General features: G+C 32.1%; 2 protein-coding genes across 3 annotated transcripts in view; both read left to right on the top strand.

The window, feature by feature from the left end:
* Nsun5 (Nop2/Sun-like domain containing protein 5) overlaps positions 1–1638 on the top strand; it is a 10581-nt gene extending 8943 nt beyond the window's left edge. The window contains exons 18-19 of the mRNA XM_080171998.1: positions 851–964; positions 1320–1638. Coding sequence (XP_080028124.1) covers positions 851–964; positions 1320–1575 — 370 coding nt within the window. The 3' untranslated portion in view covers positions 1576–1638. The remainder of the gene's footprint in view (positions 1–850; positions 965–1319) is intronic.
* Positions 1614–21210, top strand: GlcAT-I (Glucuronyltransferase I). Of its 2 annotated transcripts, XR_013882427.1 has the most exons (13): positions 1614–1703; positions 13842–13940; positions 14961–15027; positions 15518–15590; positions 16767–16839; positions 17294–17393; positions 17881–17933; positions 18226–18296; positions 18423–18518; positions 18999–19103; positions 19384–19483; positions 19936–20301; positions 20445–21210. XR_013882427.1 is itself a non-coding variant. In XM_080171999.1 (12 exons), exons 1-12 carry the CDS (start codon positions 1666–1668, stop codon positions 20036–20038), a joined length of 978 nt encoding a protein of 325 aa, XP_080028125.1. In that variant the 5' UTR covers positions 1614–1665; the 3' UTR covers positions 20039–21210. The 2 variants fall into 2 exon arrangements, 1 of the variants encoding a protein (XP_080028125.1); XM_080171999.1 differs by having other exon boundaries at positions 19936–21210.

Genomic DNA, 21210 nt, shown 5'->3' with positions numbered 1-21210 from the left:
TCAAATCCTATTTTAAAGCCAGAATATTTTTTTTTATTATGAAGATTGACCAAAATATAGTTGAAAAACAAGTTAGTTTTTTGATAATGAACGTTTAATTTACAGAAAAAAATGTTCTAAAATGTAGTTGTTCGCTGTAGTGAAATTGAAATGAAACAATGCACATTGAAACCTTCTACTTCAAAGCAAACAAACATGAAATTCCACAAACATAAAACTAATTTTTGTCACCTTGGATAAATCAACCTGTAAAGAATGGCTTCTTCCTTTGTTTAATGGTATAGATTGTTCTTAACCTTTACCTTGTACCTAAAGAAAACATTATTATTATAATTATATTTTTTTTTAATTTTAGTCAGTTTGAGCCAAACAAAGCGTTTGCTAGAAATTTCTTATTTTTTAAAGATATTCCAGGTATGGTTATCAAAAAAAAAAAAAAAATTTCCCTATTGTTCAATTCAATAGGGAATACAAATATATAGAGCACCTTATCGTTCTACTACTATTTTTAGGCCTTATAACACACACCTTTACGGGATTTACTAGAAAATGACTTCCCTTTTTGTTGTTAAAAAAGTAAAAAAATCAACATGTTTAAAATGGACGTACGGACATTTTGGTGATGATTATAGAGTTGCTACGCTTTCTAAATCGTACCTAACTACTAAAGGAATCACCATGCAAAATTTGAAATCGATAGGACAATTCTAACATGCCAAAATTAACGAAAAAAGCTATCCGTTACGGACGGACCAACCCTAATTATAGAAAAGCTTAAAAAACAGGAAAATAATAAAAATTAGTTTGATTGTAGATTTGTCCTGTGTTGTATTATAATTTTTTATTTTAGTTGGGAAGGCCGAGGTATAGGAGAGGACTACTCTAACTGTGTGAGAACAGATCCCCAACAAGATCTCTGTAACGGATTTTTTGTGTCGGTTCTTGAACGCTGTAGCGATGAGGAATGAAATCAATATTATTAGATAAAATCCTTTTAAGAAAACACTAAAGTTGTCTAAAAATTGCGCAACAACTAGAGTACAATGCTTTATTTATAGGAATTTTTTGGCACCTTCGTCCACAAGTTTAATCGTTGCCTTTTTTATTTGAGATGCTGGAAATATTGGACAGTAAATTATACTGAATCCAAAATTTGTAAACACTTCTCTTATTTGAGGGATTAAAAACTAGGTTCCTATTTGATTAGTCTTATAAAAATTAATGTCCAAACTTTTCAACCATTAAATTTATTCTACACTAGGGTTGATATTTCATCCATTGTCTTATACATGTCTATAATATTGAATTCACTTAAAGGAGCTTAAACTAAAGAATCCAGAAAGGAAAATAAAAAGAGATAAAAATAATGTTACAGCAAGTGAATCTATCACTGAAAATGGTAGTGATGACACTGTAAGTAAATCCAAAAAGAAAAAGAAAAAGGATAAGATTAAAGAAAGTGAATCTATCACTGAAAATGGCACTGATGAAACTGAAAGTAAACCCAAATATGGAAGGATGCCAAAGGAGGAAAGAAAAGAAAAGTATAAAGACGAATACTGTACTACAGCCTAGTCATATTATTTAAATGGTAGGGATCGTGGGTATTCAAATTTATTTTTTATATTTTTTCAGAAATGCTAATAAAAAGATGACAATGATAGAATGATATGTGATCGGAGATCGCCAGTTAAATTATTAAAGTAAGTTAACAAAACAATATTTCTTTAAAAAATTATTTTGCCTCTGTGCCCCTAGCATCTAATAGCTCTATAAGTGAATAATAGGGAAAGAAGAAAAATAGCCTTTAACCTGCCAAAGACTTAAAATCAAATTGAAATAGCATTAAAGCACAACGGGACTTATTTTATGCTTCCTTAAAAAAGAAAACTAAATAGATAAACAATTTTTTTAAAACCTATATTAGAAATGTCCACCTATAGGCATATAGGGGCGAAGCTACTAGTAAGTTATGAAGAGTGCAAGCACGATAGTGTTCATTATTTTTTCTTTACAAAGTAAATATAATCAAATACGCTTAATACGACAAGTGATTTTGCACATTTTCTTTGTTTGAATAACAAGAAGTAAAACATGAGAAAAAGGTCCATGATTAGCGAATCCTTATAAATTAAAAAACCTATATTTTACAAAGCAGCCGAGGTGTGTGGCCCATTTGAAAAGGGAAGGAGAGGTCAATTGAATTTAAATTACACTCTAAAAGGTTTACTAACTTTACCTATTTTTACCTACTTTTATTGAATTTTGATTGTTTGGTTATAAACCATTAGTGTTCAAACCTTTCAACCAAGAATTTTGATATACAGACTAGAAGGGTAATATTGTTTATTTTCATTGGTGGGGATGTAAATAAAGTTATCGCTCATTGTCTTATACCTTAAAATTCCTGCATTATTAACATGTTGCTCTATTTATGAACTAAAACAGACGGGCAGACATAGTAAGTTATGAGATAAATGGTTGTTAAGTTATTGTACAGTAACTCTTGTACTAGTCAAATAAATCCCATTCCTCTATAGATGGATGGAGATACAGACCGACGGACAAAGTGAGTTATAGATTATTCACGCTACTAAGAAGGATGATATGCAGTAAGGCCTCAGTTTTGTGTTGAGCATCAAACTTTTAGCAAGGGACATTTTATTTGTTTTTTCAACCATTTTTTTCCAGAGATGAGGGATAAGACAATGGAGATTAATTTAATCTTCCATCTAACATTTTGTGTGTGAAATTCTGTTTTTGATAGCTACTTATTATATTTTTTTTGGAGGAATGAAGAGTTTTAATTGAATTTAATTGACATTGTCCCCTCCCTCCCTGTTTTTTTTTGTTTTCTCACTGCATGTGCATTGTAAATTGTGTAGTTTAAATTTTTTAAACCCGTTTCTAAAGTTAAAGCCAGAGGTATTTCCAGAGCCATTTTATCATATAATGAATGATTTACCTAGGTAGTCATCTCAGATCATGCTTGTATTTCATTAGATTAGACGTATAAGGATCATTTATATAACAAAAAATTAAACAGTGATAGCTGACAAGTATTTTTAAGAATGTTTACATACACCCCCCCCCCCCCCACAAAACAAATCATGAATTAATACATTGTCTTATCCCCGACAAACGTACGCCAATTATGCTTATCTCTTCCAAATAAAAGAAAAATGTGAGAGGTAGTCATTTCATTTCTTTTTAATAGTGAATACGTGTAAAGTTTTACGTTATTTTGTGATAAGATAACAATGTAAATTAGCGTAATGGATATAGTAAACGTTGATATATTGACGGGAAAATTTGTCATCAATATAAGTTTCCAATATGTACCTCAGTTGATTTATTGGCCAGTTCGTTCTTTCAGTAGGAGGGGAGGGGATTGATGAGTGGTATTGTTCTTTTAGCCAGCTGCACTTTATTAGAGTAGTACATGGATATTTGGTTCGACATCGATTACAACAATGTAAATTAACTAGTGATGGCAATCCGTCGAATTTTTGGGCCGGATTCGGATTCCGGATTCTTAAAAGAATCCGTCAAAAAAGTGACGGATTCCTTGCGGATTCCGGATTCTTATTTTTGGCGGATTCGGATTCCGGATTCTAGCAATATTTTAAAAGACTTTTAAATTAAAAAAATTAAGTGCTACATCACCGGTGTCCTGGATAGAAAACAGGTTTTTTTTGACATACGTCTCACAAGACCTATGTAGTCACGACCGGGAGACAATGACGGTTCAGTACATGACTTTCGTTAAATCACAGCTGATCATTTTTGTGGATTTTTTTGAAAATTACTTTTTTATCCAAAATTTCATAGTTTTTCCCCAAAAAATCTCAATTTTCTCACATTTGCTGCTTAGTTAGCCTAAATTTACGCAAGAAAAGTATAATAAGTAACAGCTGTACTGAAGATTGTGCTATCACCTATAACAAGATCTTTCAGAATCAATGGAATAAGATTTGTAGTCTAGAAATTGAGTAAGAATTAAGGGGGGGGGGGGAAGATTTGACACATTTGCGTAAACAGGGAGCATAGGCTTTATCTTTGGACTGAGAGAATAGGTTATTAGGGATAAAATCATTCTTATATGATGAATTTTCCCAAGTTTTAAGATTTTTTGGATAGGCCTCCAGGTTCCGGAGCTCCAGGCCTCCAGGTCCTCTCTGTACAGGTAAAAATTAAAAAAATAAATTTTTTTTTAAGAGTTAGAAGTCAACCTATGAAACAAAATATGCCTATTTTTGAATGTTATTCACATATTTAAAGAAAAAAATGCAAATTTTGTTTCATAAGTTGACTTCTAACTCTTCAAAAAAAAATTTTTTTTTTCATTTTTACCTACCTGTACAGAGAGGACCTGGAGGCCTGGAGCTCCGGAACCTGGAGGCCTATCCAAAAAATCTTAAAACTTGGGAAAATTCATCATATAAGAATGATTTTATCCCTAATAACCTATCCTCTCAGTCCAAAGATAAAGCCTATGCTCCCTGTTTACGCAAATGTGTCAAAACTTCCCCCCCCCCTTATTTTGAATTAATGTTCAACAATAAATTTGCACGTCAGAACTGCTTCTAGCCTCCATAGGCTTTCACCTGGCTTTAACATGATTCAATCTATCTGACTTTGCCTTTGACTCCACAACATAAAGTTAATGCCCTCAAATTTCTTTCACTAAAACATTATCTCCTATCAATCCACATGTTAAACTTCTTGTTTAAAGACGTTAAAGTTACCGTCCCTGTCCTTCAACTTTAACAAGTATGCCTCATAATACTTTCCACTAAACAGGGTACCTCTCTCCACCTTGGTATAGCCAGACCTCTATTCTAGCCGGCTGACATGTTTCACCCAGCCTATAAATCTTGATGGAAGTCAGTTTAGAATTCTGACCTTGTTTGTTAATCAACAATTTCACACACTTTTGACTCTTTCTTTATGGCACTTGTTTGCTATTGAACTTATGGCTTGACTTTTGCCATATAAAGGGATAACCTCAAGATTCAGAATAAACTTTCAAGTATTCTTACTTTTTACTTCCTTTGGTTTCCTATGAACCAACAACTGTCATGAGAGATCTTTCCATGAATGAAAGCCAAGACTGCCATGCATCAAGCTACATGGTCTTTAAGATTCCCTTGCCTTAGTTACTTCAGCTAAGAGCTCATATCCTCTCATTCTCTATTACTCAGAAATTCACCATGGTTTCTGCCTACTCTGCTGATTGAAAGTCAGGTGGGTCTATGATTCCAAATTTAACACCACTTGATAGACAAACTGCTCTTTATTTTTGCTTTGCTAATCCTACATTTTGGTCTCTTAGATTATTCAAGATTCTTAAAGATTTTGTTATTAATGATAACGCAGTTTTTTAGTTCAGCTGTATTTATTATACTTTTCTTGTGTAAATTTAAGTTAACTAAGCTGCAAATGTGAGAAAATTGTGATTTTTGAAGGAAAAACTATGAAAATTTAGGTATAAAAGTAATTTTCAAAAAAAACCACAAAAAGATCAGCTGTGATTTAACGAAAGTCATGTACTGAACCGTCATTGTTTCCCGGTCATGACTACATAGGTCTTGTGAGACGTATGTCAAAAAAACCTGTTTCCTATCCAGGACACCGGTGACATATGTCCGAAAAATTAATGGTTTTTTTCCCCATAATTCACTTCCGAGAATTGAACCAGATTTTAAAAGTTATTATATATAATGATGATAATCTTTGCCCTCAAAAAGGGGAAGTTGAAAGAAAAAACTCAAGACGCTAATTTTAGCCTACCAATTAAGAATCTGGAATCCGCTATTAAAAAACGGATTCCGGATTCAGATTCCAAACTTCGCCCAAAAATTGGGTGGATTCCGGATTCGGATTCCGGATTGCCAACCCTAAAGTTAACGAAGCTTTTCTATAATTAGGGTCGGACGTCAGTCCGTCCGCAACGGATAGCTTTTTTCGTTAATTTAGGCATGTTATAATTATCTTATCGATTTAAAATTTTGCATGATGATTCCTGTAGTAGTTGGGTACGATTTAGAAAGCGTAGCAACTTCAAAATCGTTACAAGAATGTCAGTACCTCCATTTTAAACATGTTGATTTTTTTTACTTTTTTAACAACAATTTTTTATGTGATAAAATCATCCAATTGATCTGATTTTTAGATGACTGATTCCTATTACAATAAGATACAATATTTTGAGCAAAGCATCTCTAAAATCAAGTCCTAAAAATGTCAGTATATACTTAAACATAATTCTTTATTTAAGAAGTTTTGCAACAAATTTCCGTATAATTTTGTCAAAACTTATATATTCATATTTTGTATATTCAGTTCTGACACTCTATAAGAGGTAATGTTAGTCTGTCATACCGTTTCAGAGCTTCGCTTTTATGGATGTTGTCATCCTTGTTGAATTATAAAATTAGTAAGTATGCAGTGAATCAAATCATTTCATTTCATAAATGTTAATATTTTAGGAATCAATTTATTATTACTTTGATCTTACATTAGATTATCATGTACTCTTAAAAGTGAAACTTGTAGCTGGCTTAAATAACTTATAAAACTTAAGAGACTAGTGTAATTAGCCACATTTCTCCTCACTCCCTTACCTTGACTACTCATTTCTTATGAAATTAACTCATACTGAAAAGCAACACTTGTTATTAACAAAGAAAAAACAGTTGGTAAAAACAAACAATACATTTATTTTAGTTTAATAGATTTGTTTTGGATTCAACTAATAGTTATTTGCCATGTTAACTATTCGGTAATATTAATCTGTCAAAGATTTCTATGAAAGCCCTTCCTGATTTGTCTGATTAAGTATACTGTGATATATAACTAATTTACAAATAAATAAAGCAAAACAATTTCAATATCCGGTAGGTAGATATATATTTTGAGAAGAAAAATAAAATATTCACGCAACCTAGGTGAGAAAAAAAAAATTTATGTACCTACTATACCGTAGTATTTCGATATCCGCAAAACCGATGTGGTTCTTCTTTACAGGGTAGCTTCTCATAGGTCCTTGAAAAGTTTAGATTTTTTTTTATCACCACCCTTCCAAGAGAAATCGCACCTAGAACCCCCCCCCCCCCCCAAAAAAAAAAGTAGCACAAAAATATAAAGGGGGGGGGGGGCTGGGACACTTGTTGTAACCAAAAGTAAAACGCGCATGAACTTAGCCCATAAAAGAGTTACAGCTTTAAAATTCGGCACAGCAGTTGTTTATGTGGAGAACAATATGGAACTGTGAAGAAACGGCGGTGGAACCGCCGCTTTCGCCGAAAACCGCCATTCCCCGCTAAATTTTTTTTTGCCTTTTCTCGCCATAATAGGGTAAAGCGGGGCAAACTTTTTGTCGAGGCGAAGTCGGTAATTTTCAATACACTTTCATTAAATGACATTCAAATCATAAAACAAGTTGTTTGTTATTAAATTGCCTACAAAAAGTATAAAATGAAATTTTTTTGAGATGAATTTTTAGGGTACTTAGTAAGAGATATAAGTTTTCCGGAATTTTAATGTAGGGAGTAGATTTGAAATCTGCATCAAATTTTAAGGATTTTTTATAAAATTCGTTTTTTGTAAAATTCTTTATCTAAAAGCGGAAATACATTTTAAGTTAATTAATTTTGACCAATAGGATAGGTGGATTTTAAACTACCTGCGCTCTAATTGGTTGAATGATGTACGACATCCAATCAGAGCGCAGATTTTTTAAATCCACCAATCACAGATGCCAAAATTAATTAACTTAATTTGTATTTCCGCTTTTAGATAAAGAATTGTACAAAAAATTAATTTTATAAAAAATCCTTAAAATTTGATGCAGATTTCAAATCTACTCCCTACATTACAATTCCGGAAAACTTATATCTCTTAGTACTTAGGTATTATTAAGTCGGACCAAAAAAAATATTTTTTCAATTTTTTTTTGAAGGTAGGCGAAAGATTGGGTTTTACAAAAACTTCTCTTTTTTTCAACTAAAATTTTTCAGGAGAACTGTCTAATTTGGTGAAAAAAAAGCAAAAAAATAATTTGGTGGGAGCGGTTCCGCCGCCGTTTCTTCACAGTTCCATATTGTTCTCCACAAAAGCAATTGCTGTGCCGGATTTTAGAGCTGTAACTCTTTTATGGGCTGAGATCAAGCGCGTTTTACTTTTGGTTTAAAAAAGTGGCACATCCGCCCCCCCCCCTTTTTTAAAAAATAAAATTAAAAATAGTTGGGGGAGGGTGTTCTACCCCCCCCCCCCCCCCCCCCCGAGGCCTCAAAGGCGCGTAGCCGCTAATTAGTGTATACTGAAACAGGCCCAACTGTTCTTTTCTGGAAAGCTAGACCATCAATACGCGGGGGAGATATAGAAAAAGGTGTTTATCAAAATCAAGTTTTGAAGAAAAAATAAACCGTTACTCTTATAAATATTTTCTGGAGTAGAATAAAGATCTTAGGTAATCCACATAAAAAACCTCTGAAAATATTCTTCCAAATAACACAATTAACTTTCAAAATTGTTTAACTTTAGTTTCAAACCATAAAGATAGCAACCTTACAAAAGTGTCGACATTTGTTTAAAGAATAAAATGATTATTTAATAATTTTGGCACATTTTTTCTTATGTATCAATTAAACAAATAACTAGTGGTTGTTGTCAAGCTATATCGGATTAGGTCAGGGAGGAAAGATACATTGGAGTATAAATTACACTTGTACCAAAAGTTTTATAATTAATTTATATTATTTGTTGGCCCAAAACCTTTGGGTATTTTAACAGAATTTTGAGTTGTTTCCATGCTAGTAGTGTTCATTCTTTGCACTTCAATCGTAGATTCTCCTACCCCTTAAGATGACTGAATACAGTTGAAAAAATACACGCGCTCATTCACAAAACGAAAATGCCTAGGGCAATTCATTTATAAAACACAGTGGATTTTTTAAAGAAAATTATACTTTTTTTGTTTGACTAGAAGCTTCACCTTTAGCATCTAGGGACTCTATATTAGTTGAAGAGATGTGGGGGGGACTATCCCAAGACTTTTATTATAACCTTAAACCCTTTCGGTTTACTGCTTTTAAAATACAAGCGGTTACGCCAATAGAGGCCTCTAGGGGCATTTGAGGAAGGAAAGTCGAATTTGATAACCCAAGTTATTATTTTAGATTTTAAAAGAAAAAGTTAAAAAAAAAAAATTTTGGGGGGGGGGGATTTTTTTCTAGGGGCGATTTCTCTTGGGAGGGTGGTAGTACCCTACCTCAAAATAGTTACAAACCTTCTCGGGACCTATGAGAAGCTACCCTGTTAAGGAGAACCCGATCGGTTCAGCGGTTAGCGAGAACCTTCAGTACAAACAAACACACAGACACAAACATCCTGTTACTTTAGTAGAAGGATAAAACATGAAAAATTTTAAATATTTTCAATATTTATATTAAAGTAAGATTGGTTGAGGTTACCTTAGAAAAAAACGCGTTATATTCCCTAAAAGGTTAGGTTTGTAGAGTTTTAATGTACCTACTCAAAAAATTAATTTAAAAATTCCATAAACTATCCATTGTTATGTACTATGCATCTTCCTAATTTTGGAAAGGTTTTATCCCGTGGGGTTGGGCAATCATAAAAGAACGGAATGCATACGTGCCGATAAAAATAGGGGGGAGGGGGAGGGTGAAAAAAGCTTATAAATACGGACCAAACCTGTATTTACAAAAATTGGGTGGGGGTAACAGTGGAACATAAAAGAAAGGGAAAAGGCTGAGAAGCAAAATAATTTGGTCAGTAGGCCCCAAAATTTTGATTGAATTTATCATTGGTTTTTAAATTTTGTAGTTTTGGCCTGAGTTTTATATTATTATTCACGTTTAAGTTTTCAATTTATGCATTATTCGGCCGTTTGAAAGATCTTATGTCGCATGCAGACATAAAATCACAAAAGAAAACTTTCAAAATAAAATGAAGTACTGACAGACGAACGAGCAGAACCTAATTATACAGAAACTACGCTATTCAAATCATTTTAATACGTTTGGCTCTATTTTTTAGAAAGCATTGCTAAACATATCCTTTTATTCTTGGGGTTTGCAATGTTGCTTCATTTACAAGGGCATGGTCAGACGTATTAGGTCACCCCTAGGCCCCACAGGGTCGGGCTAATCTAACATAAGAACCCGCAATGTAACCAAAATGTATTAATAGCAAAAACAATAATATAAATTTTAAATGTATGTCAGTCTGAATGAACTCAGCAGATAATTTCAAAACTTTCTTTGAAGTGTTACATATGAGCTGGGATAAACGTTGTATATTGAAGGGGGTAGGGGGAGTTTGGTGGGGGTTGCAAACCCTTTTTTTGGTGAAAGCCCCTCCCTCCTCCAAAATTTATTATAATTATTTACTTTATTCAAAAAACGTTAAAAGCGTGAGGAGCGTAGTTGAGTGTCTGTAACAGTAAACCCAAATTAAGGAGAACGAAAAAAGGGACAGTACGCTTTTGCGTAGTACCCAAGGTACCCTAAGATGAGATTACTACGGGTGAGTAGGGGGAATGACGTAAAAAGGCCTAGGGGAAGGAAAAATACGAAAAGCGTGTTTGGTAGATTTTGTACTATTAGGGTCGGTCTGTCATTCATCGGTTAGCTCTTTTCGTTAATTTAGGCATGTTAGAATTGACCTATCGATTTCAAACTTTGCTTGGTGATTCCTGTAATAGTTAGGTACGATTTAGAAAGCGTTGCAACTCTATAATCGTTTCAGAATGTTCGTATGTCCATTTTAAACATGTGTTGATTTTTTAGCTTTTTAACAACAAATTTTTAAGTTATATAATTATCCTATTTTTTGTATATTGATTCCTAGGACAACTAGGTACAATGTTATAAGCGAAGCATCTCTATAATCAAGTCCTAAATATGTAAGTAAGTCTAAAATCATTATTCTGTATTTAAGCAGTTTTACAACAAATTTACTTACAATTTTGTTTCGACCTTCATACCTTTATATTCTTATTCCTATTCAGTTCTGACACTCTAAAAGTGTTAATGTTCGTTTGTCCTACAGTTTCAGAGCCTTGCTTCTATGTTTGTTGCCATCCTTGTTTACAGAAACAACAAGGATTACGTTATGCATAAAAACAAAGCTGAAATATTCAGAGGAAACAAATTTAATTTAGAAAGTTACAATTGGAAATTAGAAAAAAATGCATGTCAAACCATTGCATACGCGATTAAAACTTGATATTTGAAATCATGTATAGACTTTATAATGAAAATGCTTTCTTTTGTATGTTAGTGCCTAATCTTCCCGGAAGTCCCCAAACTCAAAATAACATAAACAATCATTATTGCCCTAAAATATGCGTCCATACTTTTTAAAACTTCTAATTGAGATGCTGCGCTTACTAAATTACGCATGACTATATATATACTATGTACAGACGAACCGATCCTATTATTGTAAAAGCTTCGCTCGTAAAAATCCACTTTATGTGCGAAGGAAGAATAGATAGATAGATATAAATATGTTCGTGGATGGGGTTTTTTTGAAGAGAGGGGGGGGGGTAACAGGGGTGGAGTACATTTTTGTACATTTCCAATTTTTAGTGTCTTTTTTAGTTTAATATAATATAACCAACAATAAAAACATATATAGATTTTAAAAAATAATATTACAAATTAGGGACACCTCAGAAAACAAAACAGTATTTTTAACCCCCTTGGTATGATTTAAGATTTCATGGGGAGTTATCCAAATTTCTTGGTTATACATCAAAGGGTATATTAGTGAAAATAGTTAGAATAGTATTATCTTTAAATTGAAAAATAAAAAAAAACCTCAAGCTTAAATGAATTTCTTTAGTATAAAGTAAAGTGATGTAATCATATTATAAACCCTAATTTTAACATATGATTCTCATGACAATTAGTCACTTTGTAACAAGCAATGCTTGTTTATAATCAAGGTAAAACTGTCGTTTCTTGGTTATACATCAAATGTTAAAATGTTATAGGGTCAAGCGGGGCATTAACCGGTAAGGGGCATTACCGGTAATTTTTTACCCACCTTCAGAAAATGACATTTTTCTCCATGTTTTAATCGACTGACAGAAAAAAACATTAAACCAAATTTGTTCCTTATTAAATTGCCTACAAAAAAGTATAAAATTAAATTTTTGTGAGATGAATTTTAAGGGTACTTTTTGGGTGTCAAAGTCGGACGAAAATTTTTTTTGTCCAAAAATTTTTTCACCTAGGTGTATAAAGATCGACCTACACAAAAATTGGTAAGACCTAGAACTGATCGGTAAAAACCTTTTGAACTAAGAATTGCCCGCTCTTTCCAAATCCGTTGAGAGCTTAAATGTAGAGTTAATATTTTTTTCAAAAATGACCAAAGTTCGCGCGGGGTATTTTTCGGTAACGTCGAAAAAAAATTCAAATTCGATTTTTATGATCAACTTTCAGGTTTTCTTTGGTAAAATCTAAAATTCAATATGGGCTTTTTAAGAATTAGGCCAAAAAGTGAATAGAACAGGATTTTTTTATATAAAAAAATTTAAAATTTATTTTTTAAGAAAATTTCTGTGAAAAAAAATCAAAATTTCTCGTCTTTTAAAAAAAATGATTTTTGACATAGAAGGAATAGTCCGATCTTTAGGAAAATTTTTGTGGATAATCCCTATAACCTATACTAATTATGATTATTTATGTTTGACTGGCCGTTTGGCCGTTTTTCATCGATTTTTTTTAGGTTGAAAAGACGTTACCCACAATGCCCCACCGTGGGGCATTTATCGGTAATTTCTTTGAGTCCAATTATGACAAACTTCTAAAAGTCCTAGGATAACGTCCTAATAGGACCTGATAGTCCTTTCCGTAAGCTTTCTAATGGTCTTGGTCCCATTTAAAAATATTAATATTTACCCTATTTTTTTTTTTAAAAACCGAAAAAATTACCGGTAATGCCCCGCCCCACCCTAAGTTAAAATAGAATTTTTTATTTTCACAGTAAACTGGATATAAATCGATGCTAGACATAAGTTTTCAGTATGACTGAGAACCGGTTCAAATCCACCGGATATTAATCAGCTTCAAAGCGATAAGGGAATAGTTATTTATCGCATCGTATTATAGACAGCTTTCTGTCAATATAAAAATGTACAATTATAAGATTAAAACCAGTTTTGTTAACCCCGAAATCTCGAAGTCACGGGCTAACCAAAATGATTTTAATATTATGATTGTACATTTTTATATTCGTAAAAAAGTGGATACACGATACTATATAAATACATGATTTTCAGTGTGGTTGAGAACAGGTTCTTATCCAAACAAGGATGACAACATCCATAAAAGCGAAGCTCTGAAACGATATAACAGACGAACATTAACTTTTGTTGAGTGTCAGAACTGAATATACAAAATATGAAAATATAAGGTTTGACAAAATTATACGTAAATTTGTTGCAAAACTTCTTAAATACAGAATTCTGTTTAAGGACATACTGACATTTTAATACTTGATTATAGAGATGCTTCGCTCATAATATTGTACCTTATTGTAATAGGAATAGGAAAATCAACGTACGTTAAAATGGACGTACGGACATTCTGGTAACGATTATAGAGTTGCTACGCTTTCTAAATCGTACCTAACTACTACAGGAATCACCATGCAAAGTTTGAAATCGATAGGACAATTCTAACATGCCTAAATTAAAGAATATAAGCTAACTATCTCGAACGGACGGACGGACCGACCCTAATTATAGAAAAGCTTCGCTTTTAAAAACTATCTTAAACACAATAACAATTTGTGTTTTGTAGGGAAATGAAAATGAAGCACGTGACATTGATACTGGGTGTTATCGCCCTCACCTGTTTTGGTCTCATCGTTCATAAACTTAATCTAGATATTGAAGCAAGGTAATTTCTTTTTTCTTGTTTATTGTCTAATTTTTATTTATTTAATGATATTGCTCCTTTAACATTGAGGTATGTCCGTATGTAGTACAAGTGAATAAGAAATTAAAAAGGATAACAACATCCATAAGTAGCGAAGCGCAAAATCTATTATGAAATAGAGAAACGGTCAAAGTGAGTTAAAAAGCAGATTATGTGTAATCATAACAAAGAAAAGAGAGAGAATATGCAGAAACTTAATATCACAAAACCTTACAAAAATAGTTTATGCCTGGGAAAGTTGTAAAAAGGAAAGCAGCTAAAAAGCTGCTTGAAAGCAGTGCGAATGCTATAGATGTTTTATGCTCAATTAAATTATGCTCCATATTGATGGGAATGTTGACAAGAGCTGGCTCACCACTAAAATGATTTAAAGAATCAGCTAAGAAGTTTCAGCTTTCTATCTTTTACAGGAGTTGAGAAAATCAGTTGTGAAAAATAAAAGCTGCTTAAAAGCAGTCCGACCACTATGTTTTATACTTAATCATGCTCCATATTGATGGGAATGTTGACAAAAAGTTTCAGCCTTCTATCTTTTATAGGAGCTGAGAAAATCACGTTTTCCCCAAAACGTTTCAGACATTCATACAAACAGACGGATATTTCAAATTATAGAGTAGCTTCGCTCCCAAAAGTAAAAAATGAATTCTTTTTACGTATTTGTCCGGTTTTTTTCAATACCCAAATGTACATAATTGTTGTTCTTCGCATCGAATTATATTATATTATTTAAATGAAAAATTATAAGATAAAAACCAGTTTTGTTAGCCCCGATTTTATAATTTTATGAAATACATTTAACTTATTATTGTTTTACTACTTATCGAATAACTATTCCTGTTAGGTACTAGCGAAGCAACACTATAAATAGTGTGTTTTTCTACGCGATATTTTCATAAAATATTAAGTATATAATGTACATTGTTTTTTTATTGAATTCAATAACTAGGTTAACTAGGTAACTAATAAATTATTTTCATTTAGTAAACAAGTGATAACAATGCGAGATGCAGAAATATATTCACTCAGAGAAAAATTAAACAGAGTTCAGGGATATATATTACATATTAAATCATCTTTTTTTACGGTTATAGTTAGTTTCTAGAGCTATAGTTTTATTTTGATTTTATGGGGGGGAAGGGAAGGCATTAGTATTTAAAGCTCCTTTCTACCTAATGCTTCTATTTTAAGATCAGTTTATTGTAGTTTTAGAGATTTTTAACAATATATACTACCTTATATAAAGTTATTAATGGATTAGGTTATTGATGTGACACTTCTAACTTAAAAATGGAAATCTGGACCCTTAAGAATTCTATTTTAAAATAGAAAAGCTCGACCATTAAGAATCCTATATTTGAATAGAAAAATCTTGACCCTTAAACAGTGACAGAAGTGGGATAAGTCTGAAATTGTTAACAAATCTAAGAGCAGTAGATTTCATTTTGACATAGTTTTGTCAAAACCTATCTATCTTAAAACTTAGACACGTAAACCATCCCTACGAAAACAGGCAAAGTAATATATATTAATGCGTTTAGTATACAACTCCCCAATCAGATATACCACAAATATTTGTAATTACACCAACCTATACTCGCCCGGTTCAGAGAGGTAAGCTACTTTTACATTATGATAGCGATGACGCCCTTAAAGGCCTGTAGGGGCACTCGAGGGAAAACCACCCAACCAGGCCCCCTCCCTTCTATTACTTTACATTTTAGATTAAACAAGGATGACAACATCCATAAAAGCGAAGCACTGAAACGGTAGGAGAAACGGACATTAACACCTGTATAGTGTCTAAACTGAATTATCAGAATATAAAAGTATAAGAGTCGAAGCAAAATTGTAAGTAAATTTGTTGAAAAACTTCTTGATACAGGATAATGTTTATTGAGTTCATGGACATACTTACATTTTTTTGATTTGATTATAGAGTTGCTTCGCTTAAGATATTGTTCTTTGTTGTCCCAGGAATCAATATACCAAAAATCAGATCAAACGGATAATTAGATCACATAAAAATTTACTGTTAAAAAATTTGAAAAATCAACATGTTTAAAATGGACGTACGGACATTCTGGTAATGATTATAGAGTTGCTACGCTTTCTAAATCGTACCTAACTACTACAGGAATCATCATGCAAAGTTTGAAATCGATAGGACAATTCTAACATGCCTAAATTAACGAATAAAAGCTATCTATCTCGGACGGACGGACGGACGTACGGACGGACCAACCCTAATTATAGAAAAGCTTCGTTTTTCTATAAAAGTAAGAAGTTTTAGTGATTAGTGAGATCCTTTGGTACACACAGATCCTGTTACTTTTATATTTAAGGATTAATAAACTAAAGTGTGTTCTGAATTTATTGGCTTAGTGTGTGAGGGGGGGGGGGGGGTTGTAAGCCAACAACTATTAAAAATATAAAAATTGCTTATGCTCTTTAAATTACATTTTTTAACATTCTGACAAAACCCTGATCACGTCACAGCTCGTTTGCTTTCTAAAAAAAATATTTTTAGCAAAGCTATTAATCACATCTGTTGTTTGGTCTGTTCGGAATGTATGGCATTTTATCCCAAATACTCACATGGTTCATAAATAAATAGATACCTAAAAGATAAAAGTAAATTTATGGGTCAGATATTTAAGTTTGCAAATGATTATTTTAAAAGAAAGGGCCAATAAAGGTAAATATGAATTTCCAGAACAGTAACTTCGATAAGCATTTTTTTAGTAACATCTCACAATGATTATTTCTACCTAACCGTTTTTATTTCAGCTGAATTGGTGAGATTATTAAATGTGTTCCGCCAGGTTCCAAATTTACACTGGATCATTGTAGAAGATTCTAGGCAATTATTATTATTATCTTACGACGATTAGTGACATAGTTTTCGTGTTTTATCTAAAGAAGATTTATTTATTACTATGGACACCAGAGATAAGTTACCAGGATTACCAGTTTTATAATTATTCCATTCCACTTTCTTTTTTGGTCCACTTTATACCCACTTCTCTTCAGTTACATTACAAAAGCTTAATCAGGATACAAAGTAATAAAGTATATTGCTGTATTCCCTTTTTGCCAAGAGCTACATTGGATTTTGTTTTGCACAAATAAAGTGCATATTTAATGTAAAGTCAAACCTTGTTGAATATTTGAACAATTTCCTATTTTATTCACCGAGCGAAGCCGCTTTACAATTATAACTCCAATTACCTACCTCCAACCTATTTACATTAATAAGGCAAAAACGGAAAATATATAGCAGTAATCTTGAAATAATGATAATTGATCGTGTTTAGTAATAAAACCAAGTTAGTTACATCAATATTACAAGATTTCCATCAGAACTCAACCCATCTCAATGTTCTCACACCTGATCACATGAAAATTCAACCTAAAGTAAGTTTATCTTATTAACATTTCAATTTCTTGATAAATGGGATTGTATCTTTAAATGCATATAAAAATCAAAGGTACTTAAAATATTTTAAAGTGATAATATATGTACCTAATTAAAATTGTGATCGTTGAGTTCTGGCTCTTTAAGATATAAAAAATGTTTTCATAAATTACAAGAAAATCATGTAGTTTATATGATTTTCAAAGTTTGATATTTTAATAAAAATATGAGAAAATAAGTATATGGTTATTCGGGGAAAAAATTAGGACATTTCGAACACGTCAAGGGTAATTTCGGACAGTTATAAATAATGAATTGATCCTACACTTAAAACATTTTTTAATGATATTAATAAACAGGTTTCAAGTGAAGGCTTAAATTCATTATTATAACTGCCTGACTTATTTATCTGCATCTTAAGGAACCTGGGAGCTTTATTGTTAGCTATTAAGTTTAAACCAAACATTGATAGATTTTTTTTCTAAGGAAACGTGGTGGAAAAAGCCTCGTGGTGTTTATCAGCGTAATTTAGCTCTTAGGTAGGTTATTTTTTTTGACCATTATATTACTTTTGTATAGATATTAATCTTAAAAATCCTTACTAATTTAAATAACCTTAACATGCGGGGTATTAAAGTAATGTTAAGTTAGTAACGTCTCGGCTTGTTTTCTTGGCGACGAGGTTGGGTCTAAATTACATCGCTGAATACCTGGGTGTTTGTAGTGATAAATTGGACAAAATTTTCATAAAAAACACGGTACCTTAAATGTTTTTATATGAGATTTGATTGATTGTTTTTTAGTAGGTACTTAATTTTGTATTTATTTTAGCTGGTTACGAGAAAATACAGATGGTACGAAAGGAGTGTTCTATTTTGCCGATGATGATAATACATATACAGGTTAAATATCATTTTTATGAAGGAATCTTAAGGGATAATGGTGGATGGATTGGTGTAAAAACCTCCTAATACGATAATTTAGATTTGTTGAAAGCCATCCTAACCGCCATTTTTTTTTACTTCTAGTTGATCTATTTGAGGAAATTCGACCTACCAAACAAGTTTCAATTCTTCCAGTTGGGTTAGTTGGTGGAGTTTTAGCGGAGAAACCTCAAATTAAAGGTCAGTAAAATTGTATTTTTTCTGCCATTACACACTGTGTAACAAGCGTAGTAATTCAGTATTTGCTACTTCACTTTGATATGGATCTAATTTCCTTCATTACAAATGTTTACGGGTTGTATTATTTTGCATGGGATCAGTTTCTAAGGGGGAATATTTGGGAGGGGGTAAATGAAAACGTAAAGGGTTCTAAAAACATTATTTATCCGTGTATTATTTTCTCTTTCTGGGAAAAAACTCGAAAAATATGTGGGAGGTGTAAAAAAAATGATAAAATAAAAGGAACTAATTTTTTTTCACCCTCCTTAGGGTAGAAACTACGGGGGATAAATGAAATATTTTTAGGCCTTTGGGAAAAATATTATTTTTTTGCAGAATTCAACCACACTGATGCATTACAAATACTTCTTTAAAAATCTGCCAAATAAAATTGTAAAAAATCTGTAAATATTTGACTATTACAAATATTATTTAATTTAGATGGACGAGTTGTTGGGTTTGAGGTAGGCTGGGGTGCAGACAGAAAGTTTGCCACAGACATGGCAGGATTTGCTGTCAATCTTGATTATTTTAAAGATCATAAAGGTATAAATGTATTCTATGACGTATTACAACTAAATTTTGGGTTAGTAACTTAATACTCCTTCCTTATTTGAATATTCCGGAACTCTGTCTGTCTGTAAAGATCTCACAATCGGTTTGACCGATTTGATTCTACTTAAATAAATGTTTTTCTTAATGTAGGTCTCACCAATGCTTTCATATTTTATTGGGGATGGTAAAATATTATTTAATCTATTGAGGACTATATAGGGGCGCAACTGCTATCAGTATCTATAGTGACAATGTAATTTTCTGATTTTAGAAGTTCAATTTCCATTGAAAGTACGAATTGGATGGTTGGAGTCTGATTTTCTGAGTGGCCTTATTGAAGTTGAGGATCTTGAACCTGTCTCGATGGGAAGGTAAAGAATAATAATTTCCAGTATGGCTTTGAATTCGATTGAAACTGGTTATCAGCCATACTGAAAAATCATGTATGACATCGTTTTACAGAAAATTTTCCACGAATACTAAAATGAAAATATAATATTAATGCTAGTTTTTTAAGCCCGAGCCTTCGGCCACTCGGGCTCCCAAAACTAGATTTAATCTTATATTTTTCATTATAATATCTGCGAAAAGCTGTATATAATGTGTTTCACAAAATAGATTGGACTGCAAATAATTATGGTTACCAAAGTTTTATGATTATCTTTTCTTATTTGTAAAACTTTAAAATTTTCCACATGTTTTCTAATCTGACAGAAGGGGTAATTTTGTTTATAGCATTAGAGGATGTACCTAATAAATGTACGGTGCCTTGCCTATCCTTTAAGATACCTGGTTATTGCTGATTTATTTATTTTTATTTTAGAATCTTAGTATGGCATACAAGAACTGAAAAGCCTAATCTCAACAGGGAGGACTACTTCCAAAGAAAATTTGGGCGGCCTTCAAACCATGGATTAGAGCTTTAGATGAAGCAAAGCTAATTATTTGAAACCTGTTTGCTGTATTGAATTAGCAGATATTTGAATTTTTAATGTAAAGGTGCTAATATTTACTGTTAGAAATACCTTAGCTATTTAAATTTTTATAAATCATAAGTTCACAATCTTAGATAATATTAATTTTTAGAATATTACCTACTTAGATTTGCCATGAATATTCTATATTTATTATATACCTAGTTACTTTTTATTACTGTACCTAGTAATATTTGATATTTCAAAATACTCATGTAAGTATCCTTCAAAAGATTTTGTTCAAAAATTAAAACATTCCAATAGCATTTTTTGGGCCCAAAATTTTTATTTGTTAAAATTGTATTTTGAGTAGGGTTCTCTTTATCTTTATTAATACTTATTGTCTATTATCTGAAAGACTTATCTTCCATATTTATACGTAAATAAATGACCTAGTGTATTAATTAGTCAGTAATCCCTGTTTAAAATATTGTGATTACCTATTTATAATATAAAATATGTATTAAAATGTCATTAGATTTTGGCCTTAGATTAGTACTTTGCCTATTTCGATGCCCAGTTAATATAAATCTTCCACTAGAATAGTATTTCCTCGTTTAGTTCAGAGGTTAAATGCAATAGTTATTTCTGCTACCTCGTTTATTTCCGAGTTTTACCTCAAAAGTTGACATTTTCAGCATCAAACGTAATTCATGCATTGTGTTTATCAGTTAATATGATGTTGTTGTATTGAATATATCTTACCTATGTGCAGTGCAGTGGGATGCTTTCAGGGTGACCGAACGCTAAAGCCAGGCTTTGACTTTGCCGAGTCACAAGGGGAGCTGCATTAGACCAATCTTTGATGTGAAGGTGTCTAGATTGGCATAACAAAGAAAAAACTCAGAACTCAGTGACCATCTCTCACTCAGCTCTCACCAGAGGGGCAAAAGTGACATCGGTACGAGAAAAATCAGTCTCCTTGAAAGCATTACACTGAATAGGATGTTAGAAATAGTCTTTTAATGAACCTTACTTACTCATTATCATGTAACCTTGTCTTAAGTTTGGCATGTGTCCTTCTTTAATTCTCCAGGGAAATAAGTCAGTGGGCATTCACTGGGTAGAACCATCTACTCCCTGGACTATTTTCACTTTGATTTCAAGGCAACACAACTACTAGA

Source organism: Acartia tonsa, chromosome 9 (assembly GCF_053477335.1).
Source record: "Acartia tonsa isolate MP-2025a chromosome 9, ASM5347733v1, whole genome shotgun sequence".
NCBI lineage: Eukaryota > Metazoa > Arthropoda > Copepoda > Calanoida > Acartiidae > Acartia > Acartia tonsa.
This window is presented reverse-complemented; position numbering and strand designations above follow the sequence as displayed.